The sequence below is a fragment of the Lissotriton vulgaris genome, chromosome 2_1, assembly GCF_964263255.1.
Source record: "Lissotriton vulgaris chromosome 2_1, aLisVul1.2, whole genome shotgun sequence".
NCBI classification, from domain to species: Eukaryota; Metazoa; Chordata; class Amphibia; order Caudata; family Salamandridae; genus Lissotriton; species Lissotriton vulgaris.
The window spans coordinates 1525234264-1525252177 of NC_141687.1; the positions used below are offsets into that span (position 1 = coordinate 1525234264).

A 17914-nucleotide genomic window follows, 5' to 3' on the forward strand; every position below is an offset into this window, starting at 1 on the left:
GCCACAGCTACCTCCGCGTCGCGGACGCGCGCGGGCGGTGCCCGGGCAGAGGGCGGGCCGGATAAGGCCGTCCAAGGACGACCAGGGACGGGACGGGCCACGTCCTTAACATCACTCATTATGGGTAAGCGCAAATTGGTGACATCAACGGCAGATGAAGCTAAAGCGAAAGTGCCTAAGTACACTACCAGTATAATAACTTATTTAACAACAAAGGTGGGGGAACTATCATCGCAGATCGCTGAGTCTGAGCGTGAACTAGGCCTCGCTCCTAGCCCTGGGAGTGTTGATATATCCAATTCCTCTGCTATAAACTGTATTCCGTTGGAGCCTCGGGTCATTATTGAGGCCTGTAGACCTACCTTGTCACAACCCGCCACAGTTCTTCCATGTCCGGCTTTATCTGAAACTGTGATACCTAACTTTCCTGTGAACTCTGTGGATACTGGAAGTTCTGCTTCGAGTATGGCTGGTGCTCCCCAGCCAGCATTTGTAACGGAGGAGGGCATTATGACCTTACTGGAAAAACTGTTCTCAGAAAGACTGGAGACTGCTTTAATCCAGATTGCCTCGGACATAACTGAAACTTTGAAGGACTGTGTCAAGAATCTTATGGCAAAATGTGATGGCATAAATGAGGCCCTTAACACTCGGGCCCCCCCTTCCTTTATGCCTTTGGCACCATGCCCTACAGTTGTGCAGGTGCCTGCCCCTAAAGTTGTGGACCCACTTACATTTAGGCCGGTTGCTACTCCCCTTTTGCCCATTGTTAACCCCGTGCCTCAAAATGGGAAAGTGGATAATGGGATATATATTCCCATAACGGAGAAAGCCCACAGTGTAAGTTCCTCCGTAATGCCTAGGGGTCAGCCGGGGGCTGTTGAAAAAAGGGTACCCCCAATAAATTTACCCCCGGACGCAACACCCTTTGTTGCAATTTTGGTTAACGTGCCCAAACTAGAAGACGGGGTGGTGGAACAACATGAAACCCTTCTCAGGCACGTTAAGAAATGGTGTAATGCAAATTGCACGGGAGAAAGTAACATTGCTGATAATATTGTAACAAGTAGACGGGTGAATTGGGTGGGCAGAAACAAGAAAGAGGTATCTGGTGATTGCGTTATTGTTAATTTTAAATCCAGGAATGTCTCTAGTCGACTCTTCTGGGATGACTCTCCTCTGGACCCTGTAAATAAAGGGGTTCGGGCGATGCCCCTTGGCTTCTTTTATCGCCGACCTTATAGACCAAGTGCAGTGGAGAACAACAAGTCACAGTTTACTGTTAATACCTGGGCAGAAGACAAACTTATCTCACCTATGCCTATTAATGTCTGGAAGACTAAGCCAACCAAGGGCAATGGGGTAGTAAATGCTGTAAGGAACACATCCCCTAATGAGTTACCATTATCTAACATGTTCTCGGCCCTAGCTGATAGAATTGAAATCGAATGACTAGAACCTGAACACGACAACCTGACTCGCCCATCCCCAGGTAATGCTGAGGCTGTCCCATCTACTATCAGGGTAGAACCTGAACACGAGAACCTGACTCGCCCATCCCCAGGCAATACTGAGGCTGTCCCATCTACTGTCAGAGTAGAAACGGTTATTAATGACCCATTAAAACTAGGTAGAGGGCATATTCGGTTATTATCATGGAATATTGCGGGCCTACGGGCAAAACAGGATGATCAGATTTGGCTACAATTAGTGAAGAACCATGACATTGTTGCCTTACAAGAAACTTGGACGAAAGATAAAGCCTTTTGGGTAGATGGATATATTTCCTTCTTTGTTGATGCCCAGAGTTCCACATCGGGAAGGGACAGAGGGGGTTTGCTATTTCTTGTCTCAGTTAAAATTGCAGGGAATGTTAGAGAAATCCCCAGTTCTTCGCACTATTTTCAGCTGGTGGAAATTTGCTCTGTAGACAAGAACAAGATTGTATTAATAAATTGTTATAATTCTATGCAGGGGGGACCCCCAAATTTTGTTTTAGATGGTTTATCGGCCTTTTTAACTAAATATATGTCAAAACAAACCACTTTTGTTCAGTTTATAATGATGGGAGATTTTAATGTTCATCTGTGTGAGTCTCATTGCCAGATTATTGATGATACCGGCCCTGATTATACTACGCTGCCACACTTTGAACATAGCCCTAAGGGTGTGGCAATGGAAAACCTGTTATCATCAAATGACTTATATGAACCGGGGTTTTCAGACCCTATAAACCGTGTGGTTACTTATAACGCAAGGGGCAGTGAATCGATTATCGATTTTTTTTTATGTCTTCAGGGCTCCTTCGTTATGTATTGTTTTATAATGCAATTGTAAGTGGGTTTAGTGACCACAACCCTGTGCTGCTGGTTCTGGACGCTCTCTCTGGTTTGCATAAAGGAGATTTAAGGGCTACTTCTACGAGGGACGTAAGGAGCAAAGATCAGGGGAGACGCCTCAAATGGTGTAAAGTCTGTCCAGAGGATTTCCATGGCCTTATTGTACAAGACATGTCTGTTGAAATTGAGAAATGTAGGGATGGAGAGAGGAGGGGGGGGTGAGGTCGTGAGTGCCTTTGAAGCTATTTGTGCTAGAGTTGAAAAAGAGCTTAGAGCTAAACCAGGGAGGGGTTCTGCTCCAGTATGTAGATGGTTTGATCGCTCTTGCTCACAGGCACATTCAGCTTTGCTGAAAGCTCTTAAACAATCCCCTAGAGACAGGTCCTTGGTGGCACAGTTAAGAAGAAAATATGCTTTGGCAGTTAAACTTCGGAAAAAAGCCATCAAAGATGAAGCATGGGATTCTTTAACGGATCCCATAACCCTTAAACATAGCTCCAAATTTTGGGCCACAATAAATAATCCTTTGTTCTCCAACACTAACAACATGGATCTTGAAATTAACATCTCTGAAGCTGACTGGATCAACCATTTTTCCAATATATATGGTTCAAATGAAACAGTTGAGGCGTTTAAAATACCCCACTCCTTATCGCCTCCAACTAAATTAAATTTGAGCAAATCGGAAGTAGAGCTGGCAATTCTAGGTTCTGCTGTAAATAAAGCCCCGGGCCCAGATGGGGTACCCCTGGACCTATACAAACTTAACTCTGAGATGTGGGCTGAGATTTTAGCTAATGTTTTTAATTGTGTGTATGAGGGGGGTCTGCCAAAAACGTGGGCTTGTTCTATTATTGTACCCATTTTTAAAAAGGGGCAAAGAACTGACCCTAAATGTTTTCGACCAATCTCGTTATTGGATTCTTCTATGAAGATTTTGGGCAAGGTCCTGCTAGCTAGAATTAACACCTGGTCCCTAGATAATGACATTCTAGTAGATGCTCAGTATGGGTTCCGTGCTGGTAGGGGGACTGAGGACCAATGCTTAAATCTTCATATGTTAATTTCGAAATACACATCTGTTAAAAAAGGGTCAATTTTTGTTGCTTTCATGGACCTGTCCACGGCTTTTGATTTGGTGAACAGAGCCCGGCTGTGGAATATGCTATTAAAGCTGGGTCTTGATCCTCCCCTTGTATATTTTTTGGCAGAACTACATAAGGACTTAAAAGCCTCAATTAGAATGGACCAAGATGGCAATTGTTCTGCCTGGTTCAAATCCAGTAGGGGCGTGCGGCAGGGCTGCATCCTTGCTCCCATGCTGTTTACTTTGTACATAAATTCACTTGAGGAGACTCTTTTAACTGCTACCTTGGATACTCCGCGTGCAGGGGACACCCGTATTCCTGTTCTCCTGTACGCGGATGACGCAGCTTTAATAGCTCGGACTCCCATAGGTTTGCAAAATTTTTTAAATGCTTTTAATGATTTTATGTCATCATTAGACTTAGTGATAAACAACTCCAAATCTCACGTCATGGCTTTTGGGGCTGGTAAAAATAACTCTAAACAGTTCTACTGCAATGGTGACGTCATCACTAATGTCAAAATTTTTACGTACCTGGGTGTAATTTTTGACACTAAGGGGATCTGGGCTCCACAAGTTGTAGCTAAAACTAAAGCGGTCAGGAGCTCAGCCAACGCCATTTTAAGTTTTTCCAGAAGACTGGGCGGGAAGCCAACGGGTGCCTTACTTAACCTGTACAGGGCGAAATCAGTAGCAATAGCCAGGTACGGCTCGGGTTTGTGGGGCCATGTAAATAGTGATTCAGTCCAAAGGGAAGAAAATAAGTTTCTGCGTTCCACCTTAGGGCTTCCCCCATCGACAGCCACGTTCTCAGTTCACCAGGAAGTTGGTCTTGGGTACATATCTGACATCCTTCAAATGGCCCCTATCTTGCTATGGATAAGGCTCTGGACCAATAATAACCTAGGTCTGAATCACAAAATATTGGTGGACTGTCTAAAATTGGATAATTACAAAAACATTACTTGGCTCTCATATATACAAAAGTGTTCTCTGGACCTGGGACGTCCTGATATTTTTCGGGCCCCTCAGGGTCTAAAGAAATCGGATCTAAATTGGGTGAAGGTCAATTTTATTAAACTGAAAAATGTGGAGAGGGAGGAACGTCAATTACTTAAGCCCACGGTCAGAGCCCATTACCTGACTATTACCAGCCTTACTATACAACCGTACCTTACCATCGTCAATATCCCCTTTCATAGGTGGCTCCTGGTTAAACTTCGGTTTAACCAGATCTACACAGTTCTGTGTGATAGTCAAGGCTGGTATAAGGAGGAGGACGCCCCTGTCTGTAATTGCGATAATTTCTCTACGCAAGATAATATGCACTTTATGTTGTTTTGTAATTTTTATATTGCGCCCAGACAGAAATACCTGGTACCATTACTGAAGGACAAAGCCTTCCACCAGGCAAAACCTGCCCTCCTGTATCTCCAATTATTGGACTCTGAGTTGGCTATGTTTAGCGTGGCCAGCTATCTAGTTGCCGCTGTTAGGATCAGGAGGAGAAGACTTAAAAATGCAACACTAGGGTTTTGTATAGAAGACTGAAATGGAAATGTTGTTTATATTACAAAATTCGTTTTTTATTGAATATTTATTCTTTTTATGAAGTATTTTTACATATTGTATATTAATTAATTATTATCAATGTTTCCTCATATCATCTTTTCTTCCATGAATATGTAAATAGTATTGATTGATGATTATTGTATTTTCCCATGAATTTGCATTGCCCCTTTTTTTGTGATTGTAGAATGCTTTTATGATTTTTAACTAAATCGAATAAAGTGGTTTTGACTTGACTTGACTTGCTGCCTCGTCCAACTTTTTTATTCTTGGGGACTTTAACCTTCATTTTGACGACCCCAATGATGTAGTAGCAAGGATCTTCTAAGCTTGCTTGGGGCACTGGACTTACATCTTGTTAATATGGGAGCTACTCATAATAGAGGTCATCAGCTTGATGCGGTTTTTGCTAACTCTGTGAACCTGCAGGCTCTCCAGATGTTGGCTCTCCCCTGGACGGATCACCATCTCATTCCGTTTAGCTGGCCGCTGGGGAACCGGAGAGACCCCGCACTAAGACAACATACTGTAGAACGACTATGGTCGAAGCTCCCGGTGGACAGTTGGGCGGAAGAGCTTGCTAGAACCTGTCCTTACCCCGTAGATGACCCCAATATCGCTGATCAGCTTTTGGGCGAATGGCTAACCAACTCTCTGGACTTGCTGATCCCGAATAAAAGGAGGCTTGTCAGGGAGAGAAGAATTGGCTTTGCCCCCTGGTATACCCCAGAACTTAGGTGCCTCAGAACCTCTTGTAAAAGGCTTGAACGTGCTTGGAGGAGAGAGCAGACGGAAGAAAGCCGGGCCAATTACAAAAGAGAGTTGAGGAAATATAAAAGCGCACTGAAGGACGCTAAAAAGATTTTCTTTAGCGATAGGATTGAGAGAGCAAGTAATTCTTCAGGAGAATCGTTTAAAATCTTCAAGGAACTTCTGAAAGCCCCGGTCCCTCCAGTGGTGCATGATAATCCCAAAGAAAAATGTGAGGAACTGCCCAGCTTCTTCCATTCTAAAATAGAGAAAATACTATCCTCCTTACCCACCATCCCTCAAATCCATGAACCGGTTACCAGTCCAATAAGTCGCCCGATTGAGCTAGCATCCTTTGGCCCCTTCTCGGAAGAGGAGGTTATAAAAGTCCTGTTGGAGATGAAGAGTGGTTCTCCGGGTGACCCAGTCCCCATAAAACATCTTAAACTCGTGGCTAACACCTTGTCAACTCCTCTGACTGACCTCATGAACCTGTCACTCGCTCAGGGCACAGTGCCCCAGAGATGGAAAAAGGCTGTGGTAAAAGCCTTATTGAAAAAACCAGGATTGGATCCATCCAACTTGACCAACTTCAGGCCAATTTCACTTCTGCCTGGATTTTCAAAAATTGCAGAGAAGCTGGTCAACCGTCAGCTCTCTCACCATCTAGAGTCTAACCACCTGCTAGGAGACTCCCAGACTGGTTTCCGCCCCGGCCATGGAACAGACACAGCCTTGCTGGCAGTAGTGGAGGAGGCAAGGAGCACTCTAGATACAGGAGGGTCAGTGGCAGTGATCCTCCTGGACTTGAGTGCTGCATTTGACACTGTGAGTCATCAGGTGCTCCTCCAACGTCTGTCAGAGGTAGGTGTCTCAGGGACGGCTCTGAAATGGTTGGGATCTTTTCTCTCTAACCGTTTCTACCAAGTCTGGGAAGGATCAGAGCAATCTGCCCTAATCCCTCCTCAATGTGGAGTCCCGCAGGGCTCATCGCTGAGCCCTACCTTATTTAATATATATATGACTCCACTTGAAAGAGTGGTCGCCCCTTCAGGGGTGAAGATCATCAGCTATGCTGATGATACTCAGCTGGTGGTGGGCCTCACTCAGTTGGCGGAACAACCTGAGGTGTTACACGACTGCCTTGCCAATGTTTATCGTTGGATGTCTATCTCCGCCCTAAAGCTTAATGGAGGTAAAACCGAGCTGATGCTCCTGGGCAATTCCAGTCCCTCCATTATTGCGAGTTGTTGGCCCCGGTCTCTTGGTGACCCACCATCCCTCAAGAAGGAGATCAAGTCCTTGGGAGTATGGTTGGAAGAAGATCTGTCCTTCAGGACCCATGCCAGGAAAACCGCAGGGGTATGCTTTGGTCTGCTGAGATCAGCCCGAAAGGTGTTACCACTGCTTCCTGATCCAGCAAGGAAGCTGTTGATACGTGGCCTAATTCTATCGAGGCTCGATTATGGGAATGCCTTATTTCTCAGTGCTCCCGAAGCAACCTTTAAAACCCTCCAACAGGTGCAAAACGCAGCTGCGAGAGTCCTTATGGATGTTCCCAGAAGGCAGTCTGCTGCTCCGGCCCTCAAAGCGCTTCATTGGCTCCCCGTGAAGGAGCGGGTGAAATTTAAAGCGCTATGTACAGCCCACAAAATTCTGCATGGCAAAGGTCCTCCCATCCTTGCCAACATGGCCCGCCCTTACAAATCCCCACGTCTGCTGCGCTCGGACCAAAAACATCTTCTGCAGTCAGCGAGAGTAAGGAGAGCCCGTTCTGGGGGCAGGCGTTTCTCTGTGCAGGTGGCGTCTCTTTGGAACTCTTTGCCCCTCAAGATTCGCTCAGAGCCCAAGATCCTACCATTTAGGAAACTTCTTAAGACCTACCTGTTTCCACAGTAGTGATTAGCTGAGTCTCTCCTTCTGGTCTGTTGCGCCGGGATGCCCCCGGGTAAGCTGAGCGCATTACAAATGTCATATTATTATTATTATTATTACTAGAGCAGAGTCAGGGTAATCAAAAATTACAGTATCTCCATGTCATCAGAGCATTTCATCAGAGGGGAGTAAAGGGAGCAGTTCAGTAATCAATGTAGCATGTTGTAATAACCATTTCCTTAAGGGATTAGCATTCCATCAGTACGTTACTGAGCAATAAACATTTCATCGGGTAACTAAGACATTCCATTACTCGGTACGAAGCAGTTCCTTAAATAACTGGAGGCCTTGAGTCAACAGCTTCCTTTGCAGGCCTAAACACTTTAGTGAAAAATCAGGTAACCCCTCATTGGCAAGAGAACCAGCACCTCATGGTGAAGACATTAGTATCGTCATCCCTTTAGAACACAGGCGACGTTTCCTCAGTGAACCAGAGTAAACATCTCATTACTGGTCAGGCTGGAATAAACGTTTCATTCATTGGAAGTAACCCATTCAGTAGAAAAGACCACCATTTCAGTAGGGTAAAACCATCCCATTACCTGATGCCTGAATAAGCAGTGCATTACTCAGCAATAACATTTCATTAGGCCTTAACCATCAGCTCATCAGGCAAGGATGAGCATGTCATGAAGCAAGAGAACGCATTTCATCAGGCCAGAATAAACATTTCATTTACCATTGCATTAGAGGAAATCAAGCTTCATTACGTAGCAATAACCACTTCCAAGCAGCAGGGATCAGCAGGGCATTTCATCATGTAAATAAACGCTTCCTCAGGTAAGCAGTGGACACACTTGTGTAAAGGCCCAGATAACTAATTCATCTACACTGAACCCATATATCGACTCCTTAGGTAAAACTTCTTTAGAGGTCAGGCAACATTTCACTGGGATCAGGCAGGAAGAATAACATTCCCTTAACCAGGAGCCAACAGGGCATTAAGCGGACTTATTCAGCAGAGGCAGACATTCCATTCAGTAAGTAACCCCTTTAGCAGGCAAATCATATCCGTAGGCACAGGTAAGGCATTGACCCCGTAGGGTATTTCCCTCGTGGAACTCAGCTTCGGCTAAGAGGCCATCTGGCTAAACAATTCCACAGTCAGGGACTACTTCCGCCGCAGACCAGTCACTCAAGGAGGAATTTGGGGTTCTTACCCAGTCCCTAGGGGCTACTGCCCAGTTCAGAGGGGGCCTCCTGTAAATAATTAGGGTCGACGGGGCCCAACAACAGTGTTCCTCAGGGGGCGGTTTCAGTCCCTCCAACCCCCGCTCCGGGAGTTACCTTACTCTTCGGCCCTCTCGGGCCCTTGTGACGGTGATGGCAAGCTGGGGGAGGGCTCGTTCTCTTCCCTGAGCCCTCCGATGTGCACCACTCTGTCGGGCTAGTTGTGGAACAGCAGGGCCACACAGGGCCCCGCGCTGCTGGTGTAGTCGGGCGGAGGTTTGTCGACATTGGGGGGGGGGGGGGGCTCTTACTCCTCCCGGAGCCCTCCCTGATGATGACCGGCTGTTCCTCTCCTGGTCCCGGGCCTCCAGAGGCTTTCCCGGGCCCAGGACCAATCAGAATGCTGCTTATGAGGGGCTCGGCCACGCAGCCAATCACTGCGCGGCCGGGGCGTGGCCTAGTGACGCGGCTGTCGGCCCCTGTCCCGTGATGGTGGTTCCCGGCCTCGTCGTCCTAGTGAGGCCTAATGCAGCCTTTCTCCTCAATGCGGCGGCCCTCTCATGGCTCCGAGGGCCCGCCGCGAGGATTCTTCACTCTCTGGGCCGGCTGTGGCGGTGATGGGGCAGTCTTCGGTCCTAGCGCTGCCCTCTTCAGATTCCGGCGGCCTCTCAACACAGCGGCGGCCCTCTCCTGGCACCGAGGGCCGCCGGGGGCAGGAAACAGCGCTCTGGACCCAGCGCTTCCCGGGCAGTCTCCCCTGAGGTGAGTGGGGATTAAGATAGCGCCACGTGGGACAGTGCTTCAGGGCCCTCACACAGCGCGTCAGCAGGCAGGGGGGCGTTGACGAATTACAGACCCTCCAGGCACAGGGGTCGCAGGGCACCGCAGTTCTTGGAACCTGAGGGATGTAGCGCTCCTCAGGGGGCACAGGGGTACAGATACAGGCAACGCTGGAGCGTGATAGCACCTCAGGGGGCAGTTAGCAATTCAGGCCCAGCGCGGCCCAGCGCACAGCAGGGGGACACTTCACAGACAAGTTCTGGCAGGGCAGACAGCACCACGGTAGAGATGATGCAGGTTACAGCGCTTCACAGTACACAGCGCTAGTGAAACGCAATGTGGGGGCACACACAGCAGTTCTGTCAGCTGAGGCAAATTAGGCAGTTCAGATGATGCAGGACAGGCAACACGACAGTGGTAGGTCAGCGCAGGGACCCAGGTCAGGACAAAGGGGGCGGAAGGAGCACAGCCCTGTACCTGGTTGATCCCCAGCGGTCCTAGTTAGCGCAGTTAGACTTCTTCTTCTTGGCGCTTGATAGTTTTGGCGCCCTTGTGAATAGTTCCTTGTTTCTTGAAGGGGGGTTGAGTTGAGGGCTGCTGACAGGATTTCTCAGCGGGTCACTGTAGATGGTCCCTCGGTTCCCCTCCTGCCGGGCCAGATCAGTGGGCTAGATCAGGGTCCCTCACTCAACTTGGTGGGCAGCGCCTAATCCCTGTCACCCCCAGTGGCATAAGTCCCCCTCTAGGCCCTACCTCTTAAGTCTCCTGCGTAGATTCCCCCAGGTCAGTGATGCCCCAACTACTCTCTGACTGGAAAGTTTCCCTCCCTTTCCTTATATAGCGAAAGTTGACAGTTGGCAGTGGCAGTTGATGTCACCTCCCCTGTTCTAGAAGGTTCCAGGAGCAGGGGTCAGTGGCAGCCATGTTAGGGGAAGAGAGCACCTGTACCTTATAATTGATTTAACATTACACAGGGCATCTCAACTGTCTGGATTCCCTTCCAGAAGCGCCGGGACGCCCCTTTGCTGGGGCATCTGTGCGCTATAGAAGTGCTATTAACATAGTATAACATAACATAACTACGCAGGGCCTATACAATGTTGTTACGATGAGGGGACATCCTAAATTAGGGGGGCAAAAAAAGCGAAAAATTTCAGGGAAAAGGGCCAAGTCCAACAGTCCTTAAACAGCATTGAGTACATTCAGCCCTTGTGCATCACTGCCAACACGTTGCGATTGCAGAACAGTGAGCAAACTTGGCACTGGTACAGCACTAAGCACTCAAGGAGCTTGTACAGCACAGAGCCCCCGTTCAGTCTTTAAACAGCACTGAGTACTTGTACAGCCTAGAACACACTTTGCACTTGCACATCAGAGCAAACTGTCAATCCCTAGCTTTAGTCGCCAAGAAACCACTCTCCGAGCCACTCAAGCTCCTAGCTCTGAGTCACATGCATGCCTAACTTCACTCACCTACAACCCTTAAAATTCCAATGTGAGCCACTCAGATCCATACCTTAAGTCATACCTCTACTGTTCTGAACTATAGCCGCTCTGGAGCTTAAGCCACTTACATGCCTAGGTTGGGCATCTTTTACACCTAGCTCCACATCACTTGCATCACTAGGTCTGAGTCACTTATACCCCTAGCTCCGAGTCTCCAACACCCCTAGAGACAGTCAATGTCATCCTTAGCTTGAGTCACTTACACCTTTGCCTCGAGTCACTTACACCCTTAGCTTAAGTCATTACATCCTTTTTGGTGGAGAAGTGTGGCTCGATGATTAGAGCGGCAGACCCCGATGCAGAGGTCTGGCCCTGGACCAGGGTTCAATTCCCCGCCTCAGCGGGTCTTGGGCTCAAAATTCCACGGACCTGATAATTCTCGCCTCGGTGCCTATTCCAATCATGGAGTCCCACTCTGCAACTCTGGACAATAGCTTGCTTAATCTCCACAACGGCCCCCACAATGCTAAGGATGCCTGGCCTCCACCTTGGGGGTGCCCAGGAGTGGACGCCTCACAGGGAAAGCCAGGATGGGTTCCACAGCGGTATTCGTACAAGCGCCTTGAGACCCTTGCGGGTGAGTAGTGCGCTATACAAGTATCAATTTACATTTTTTACAATTTTTTTGAGTCACTTAAAACCTTTGCTTTAGTGTCTCATATCCCTAGTTTGAGTCTCTTACACCCCCTACTCTGTTACTAACCACAGTAGCCAAATCTGCTTACAGCACTAGCTTCATTCACTTATTTTGCCAGCTGGAGTCATTTACATCACTATCTTGAGTCACTCCCACACCATACATCGCAAACTTGAGTTACTTACGCTTCCAGGTGTAAAACCCACACAACCCCTAGACTGAGTCAATTATGGGCCTCGTTTGAGTCACACTCCTAGGTCGAGGCTCCTATATGCCTTGATCAAGTCAGTTACATACCTCGTTGAGTCACTTTGGTGCCTAACTCCAAGTCACTTTCACCCCTAGCTCCAGTCACTACTAAATGTAAATGTAAATGTACATGTATTTATATAGCGCAAATCACCGACCCGGTATCTAAGCGCTTGCTTAGGGGACCCGTCCTGGAATTCCCCTGTGAGATAACCCCGGCAGGGTATCCGCAAGGTGAAAGCCAGGCATCCCGCCGCGAGGGGCCGTTGTGGAGATTAAGCAAGCTATTGCCCAGAGTCGCAGAGTGTGAACCCATGAATCGAGTAGGCACCAGAGCGAGAATTGTCGAGTCCGTGGACATTTTAGGACTCAAGACTCCGCCGAGCCGGGAATTGAACCCTGGTCCCGGGCTGACCTCTGCTTCCAGGTCTGCCTCCTCTAACCAGTGAGCCACACTTCTCTCTACTATCCTAGTTCCATTCACTTACATCACAGCTTCAGGCACCTGCACCCTAAGCTCTTTGGTTGCGCACCTGTCCATCAGCGGACAAAGTGGTAGCAGTCAGTCATAGCTAGAGTTTCACACCATCGTTGATGGCACAGGCAGCTACTGTGGCCAGTAATAAAGCTTAGCGCAGACTTCCTATGCAAGGTAGAAGAGATGGAGCAGTAAGAGTTAAAAAAATATATATTTTTAAAGGCACGAGGAAAGCTAAACGCAACTATCTAAAGTGAAACCATGGCAAACCAAACACAAATGCATCCACAAAAGTAACATACCTCCAAGGCAGTGATTTTGCTGATCATCTCGGTAATGACGGAGTTCAGTAAGGTGCCCATTGCCTTGCAGTAAATGTGAACAGGAAGGACGTCTTGCCACACATTTCCCAGCCGCTTCAACTGGTGTATTATCTGAAAATTATAACAACTGCTACTGGTCATTAAGCTTAATGTATGTAATGCTTTAATAAACTCCTGAAAAAGCGTTATCCAACGTAAGTCCATGTCACTTACCTGCAATTGTCAGCGCATGTCCTTGCTTCTACATGTTTTAAAGCAAAACTCTGAAAAGGTGCACAACTGGGTGACACGCATAACTGGGTGATACAGCTCTTTGAGGGACTGGTCTAGTACCAGTAATTAGGACAACCACTGTCTTTGTAAATATGTTCCATTTCAATTATTCATATGTAAATAAACATGGAATAAATATTCCTTATTGGATCTGGACCTTTTGGACACTCACTGGATGCCCCGTTCTAAAGCTACTGGGCAGTCATACAAGAGCGAAGACAACTGTTAAGCAAAACTCAGTCACAGAAGAAAACAAACTATTTTCAACAGCATTTATGTCATTGACATGCGTTGAAAATTAGAGGAGTGTTAAATATTAGTTTCGCATTGTTGGCCTACTTGTAGTTTGTGGAATTTGCCACAATACCTACGTTTAAGCATGTGCATAGCTTTCCCCGCAAACGGTCACTATTCCCTCGCAAATAATGAAATGGGTATGTAGGTCTGTCATGAGTCAACGTTAACACTGCAATGCTTATACTTGCAATGCTGAAACTGAGTGGATGGTGGCTTCTAAACAACTTAAAAGGTAGGAAAGTCCTGTGTTTAAAGTGAATGCTTACATGCTGAAAACTGTAAACTATGTCTATTTGTAGTATTTATTAAAATTAATGGGAATTTGGGAAGAAAACTTTGCTTACCTCTCCAGAAAAGGCAGTGCTTCCCATGAATGATCACAATGGATGTTTTGTTGATGGGTGTGCAAATCCTTATTTGGCATTAACTACAAGAGTTAACGTACAACCTGTAGGCTGAGAAGTCACATTCCAAAAGAATTTTAAAAGGTGATAGGTTTTGAAAAGTCATGCAGCCTTTCATGGATGCAACACTTGGTGTACTGATTGCACCAAGTTGTTGCAGTTTTTCAGTAGGTCAAGTATTCTCATGTATAAATGACAAACTGTGGCCGGACTAGAGTCAGGCGACATAGGCAGTCCGATCCTGAGCAAAATTCTTGCATTTGAAGTTGTGTCACTCTCGCCTTGCACGTACTGTTTGGTCATTTCACTAACACTTGCGAATATTTAAAGTCCTGAAATAAGAAATACCATTCGGGGCGAGGGATCCAAAGCCAGATGTGCTAAATAAGGCAAAATGTACAAGGTACTTGTAAGCCCGTATCCAATTTATAACTGTAACCAGTCAGTGGAAAAGGACGGACACAATTGTGCTATGGCAATATGAAATATCCTAAAAAATCATTTTATGAATTGGTGTGCATGGGCTGTGTGCAGTCATGTTCTTTTTTTACCAGCTAAGTACCTGCAATTCTCACGGCCACTACAGGAGCAGGTCCCTGGGCCAGCCACACTGCTACTGTCAGCTCAAAGATGGAGATCGGATACCAGCAGATCGAACAGCCTTGATCAGCTGATCCACCCTACCACACTGTCTGTGACACCATTGGTTTGCCTTTTCATCTTAACCTCACTTTTATCCTCATTTAACCCTGTTTTTCTTTTTTCCTCCTGTAGCCTTGTTTCTTACATTAACTGTGCTTCCTCCTTTATCTTCGCTTTTTTCTCCTTCAATCTGGTTATTCCTTTAGTTAAACCCGGATTATACCTCATTCTTTCCTTTAAGCTCATTTCTCCTCTTTCAACTTTGTTTTTCCTAATTTTCTCTCTGAACCCCGTTTTTTTCTGCCTAAACTGCGTTCTGCCCCTTATTGGCATTTCCTGCCTTCTGCGAAGCTCTCCACCTGCTTCCCGCCTCACACTGACCCTACCCAGTGCCCCTCCCAGGAACCTACTTAATATAGGCCGCAATGCCACCCCATTGAGCAAGTCCCTGGGCCAGCCCCCACTGCTGCTGCCAGCTCGAACACTGAGCTTGGCCACCAGCTGATCAAATAGCCCGATCAGCTGATCCACCGTACTGCACTGTCTGTGACACCTATGTTTTGCCTCCTCATCTCGATTTAACCTCTCTTTTGTCCTCACTCAACTCTGTTTTTAGGTCTCGCGCCTAGCGGGGCAGTGCGCAGCACAACACTTTTTGTAGGGGGTTTGGAAATGGACCTAGGAATCGCACACGCTTGTGCGTGTGCGATTCCTTTTGGGCCAGGCTATTGGTCTTTGAATGCGTCTTTTTATGAAAGACTGCACGCAATTGGCCAAAGGCGGGCGCATTGCTCCGCCCATGGCCTATTGGTGTCTATTACGCGCACCGGCCAACATGTGGTTTCAATTGTAGTGCCCAGACACGGGCGCGATAATTGAAACCACATGGCTCGCAGTGACGCGCGCGCACGCACACCACTCGCAGCCTTCTTCTTTGGATCCATTTCACAGGGAAGCAACTAAATGAAAGAAGGAAAGAGCGGTGGGCAGCTCACACGCACCACTCGTTTCCTTCGGCTGTTGCTAGTTCTTTTTAGTTACTAATGATGAAGAGCGCCATGCTCATTTAAGGACGGGCGTGTGGAATTATTTATTTGACAATTTCTACCAGGCTTCTTTTGTGTGATATTGCAAAACACAGGGCTGGAAAGTTGTTATTGTTCAGGTATCTGCGCTGTTCTTTTTGCTCGGTAGAATATCTTGTTTCAAAAATGAAATACGAGAAAGAAACAGTGTGGGTCCTTCGGCTGACTGACCTTGCCTCAGTAGCTCTTTTTCAGCTCCCACAGGTTAGAGCAGAGGCAGCAGGGCGCTGTTGAATAATTAAAGACCGCTCATTTTAGCCACAGCAGCCAGCCTCACAGAGCCGCAGACTGTGAACCCACCAACTGTGAATGTACTAAGCCAGAAAGTTGCCCCTAACCAAGTTGTGCTGGATTTCCTCCAGCCATCCAAATCTTATTACATGCCTCGTGCGGCATTAAGCTTTATTCATTATTCATCTTGTTCCACGCAGAGGGAACCCCGAGACCAGATACTTTCCCGCGTAAATGACAGCACGTGACAAGACCCGGGATTTTATAACCCTCCTCTTGCCAGTCTGGTGCTCTGGGCAAAGGTCCGGTATAATGCTCCAATAATGACCAGTATGATGTATGTGCGACTGCGGCTCTTCTGACACCACGTTTGCCCTGCGGAGTATCCGAACCGCCAAGAGAGGGCGTGGCCTAGCACACTGCACTCTGGAATCGGAGGAAGGAAGCAAAGAGTTAACTATGTGTAAAGGTGTCAGAAATGCTCAATGCTTGTTTCGTTTGTATTCAACATTTTCTACAGTTTTGCCTTTCATGCATAAGGTGATTGTCTGCAGGGTGTTGGACATCAGCTTTAAATGTAAGGGGGGTGGTCATTTTTTGGATAACCAGTGGTGCCATGTTTTATAAAAGATGGGTTACAATACAGCACGCATAGCGTGTTTTTTACAATTGTATATTCCATCGATGGTGTGCTGTTTTAAAATACGCCACTCGCATTGTTGTAATAAAAAAATGTGGCCCACCGCTCTTTCATTTTCGCTCAAACAATGCCCACGCTGCACTTGTGACATAGAGTGCTGCCTGTGTAACTAAGGATGCGACGACTTCAAGGTCGCAGAGGCACAACGAGGCTGCTTCTGATTTGCCTGTATGCTAGACTTCAACATCTTCAGGTAGGGCTGGGGCTCGTGCTGGCTTGCGGGGGAGCCCCTGTCAGCGTGAGGTAGGGTGAATACTTCTATGTCGGAAGAGAGCACTGCTTCATATTTAAATATGGATTAGTTCGGAGTTTTCTATAATTGTTTTTGCTAGGGAACTTCCTCTTCAGTACGCTGTGGTTTTAATTTAGGAATACTTTGGAAAATTCTAAGTGATCTTGGGATGGTTTTCACTTTGTATATATATGTTTTCCTTTCAGAAATTAAGAAATGCCCTCTTTTCTCGTTTTAGTGGTCTTCAGGTAAGTTAACACTGCAGGTGGTAAAGTACTGGACTATAACCTCTTTACATGCTGGTCCTGGCCTGCCTCCCCTTGACTTGGGGTCCTTCTGTGCAGGGCAGACTGACCTACTCGGAGATTCTTTTTTGTTACACATTCGACATGCTGAGTCAGCCCACAGAAAGTGCATTTTCTGCTTTGCGTGTGCCACGTAATCATTCGTAGAAATAATCACCTGCAAATGTCTCATAAATGTGACAGTACTCAAATACGGATTGTCTGTCAATGAGAGACACCCTGTAAACCGCTCCCTATCTTTCTTTTGTCAGTTTTACACCGAACAAAATACATTAACATCGTTAATATCTCTGTTTTCGGATCCCTTTTTGTACACAGGAGAATCATTTGCACTGCTTTCGCTCAGAAAAAAAGATCACCAATCATTAGACAAATGGCCCTTGTGCAATGTACCTCCACCCGTGCCAGAGCATTTCCTCTTTTTGTGATTTAAAAGATCCTAACCCTTAGTATTTTCTGGAAATTTTCCTGACCTTCATTTCCACAAATGAACCAGAAATAGTCTGCTGAGTCCACTTCAACAGCCCATTTAGTTGTCAACAGAGACCATGGTAATAATATACCCATTCTACACTTCCATTAACCTGTTATTTATACCACGACATTGCAAATATTGACTGTTTATGTAGTGCTTAGTTCGTAGATCTTTTGATCTGAGGGCACACTGCACCCTAGGCATGGGTAACCCCTGGATTTGGGGCTGCTTGAAGAAAGAATTCTCATACATTGATGCCACGTACAGTGTGCCATGGTTTAAGGACACTGGTGCTCTGCAAGAGAGAGAGAGTCCAGCCAGGACACTGGACTTTACATTCAACACCGGAAGTGAAGAGCAGAGCAGGGCATTCATGCGAGGGAGAGTACCATGACGCATTGGTGGAGACCAGCTTTCTTAGTAACAAGCATTTGCAATGCAATAGGT

General features: G+C 46.8%; 1 protein-coding gene across 1 annotated transcript in view; it reads right to left on the reverse strand.

Annotated features, from left to right (window-relative positions):
- ZW10 (zw10 kinetochore protein) overlaps positions 1–17914 on the reverse strand; it is a 235790-nt gene that overhangs the window by 31731 nt on the left and 186145 nt on the right. Inside the window, exon 14 of the mRNA XM_086957379.1 lies at positions 12803–12934. Coding sequence (XP_086813505.1) covers positions 12803–12934 — 132 coding nt within the window. The remainder of the gene's footprint in view (positions 1–12802; positions 12935–17914) is intronic.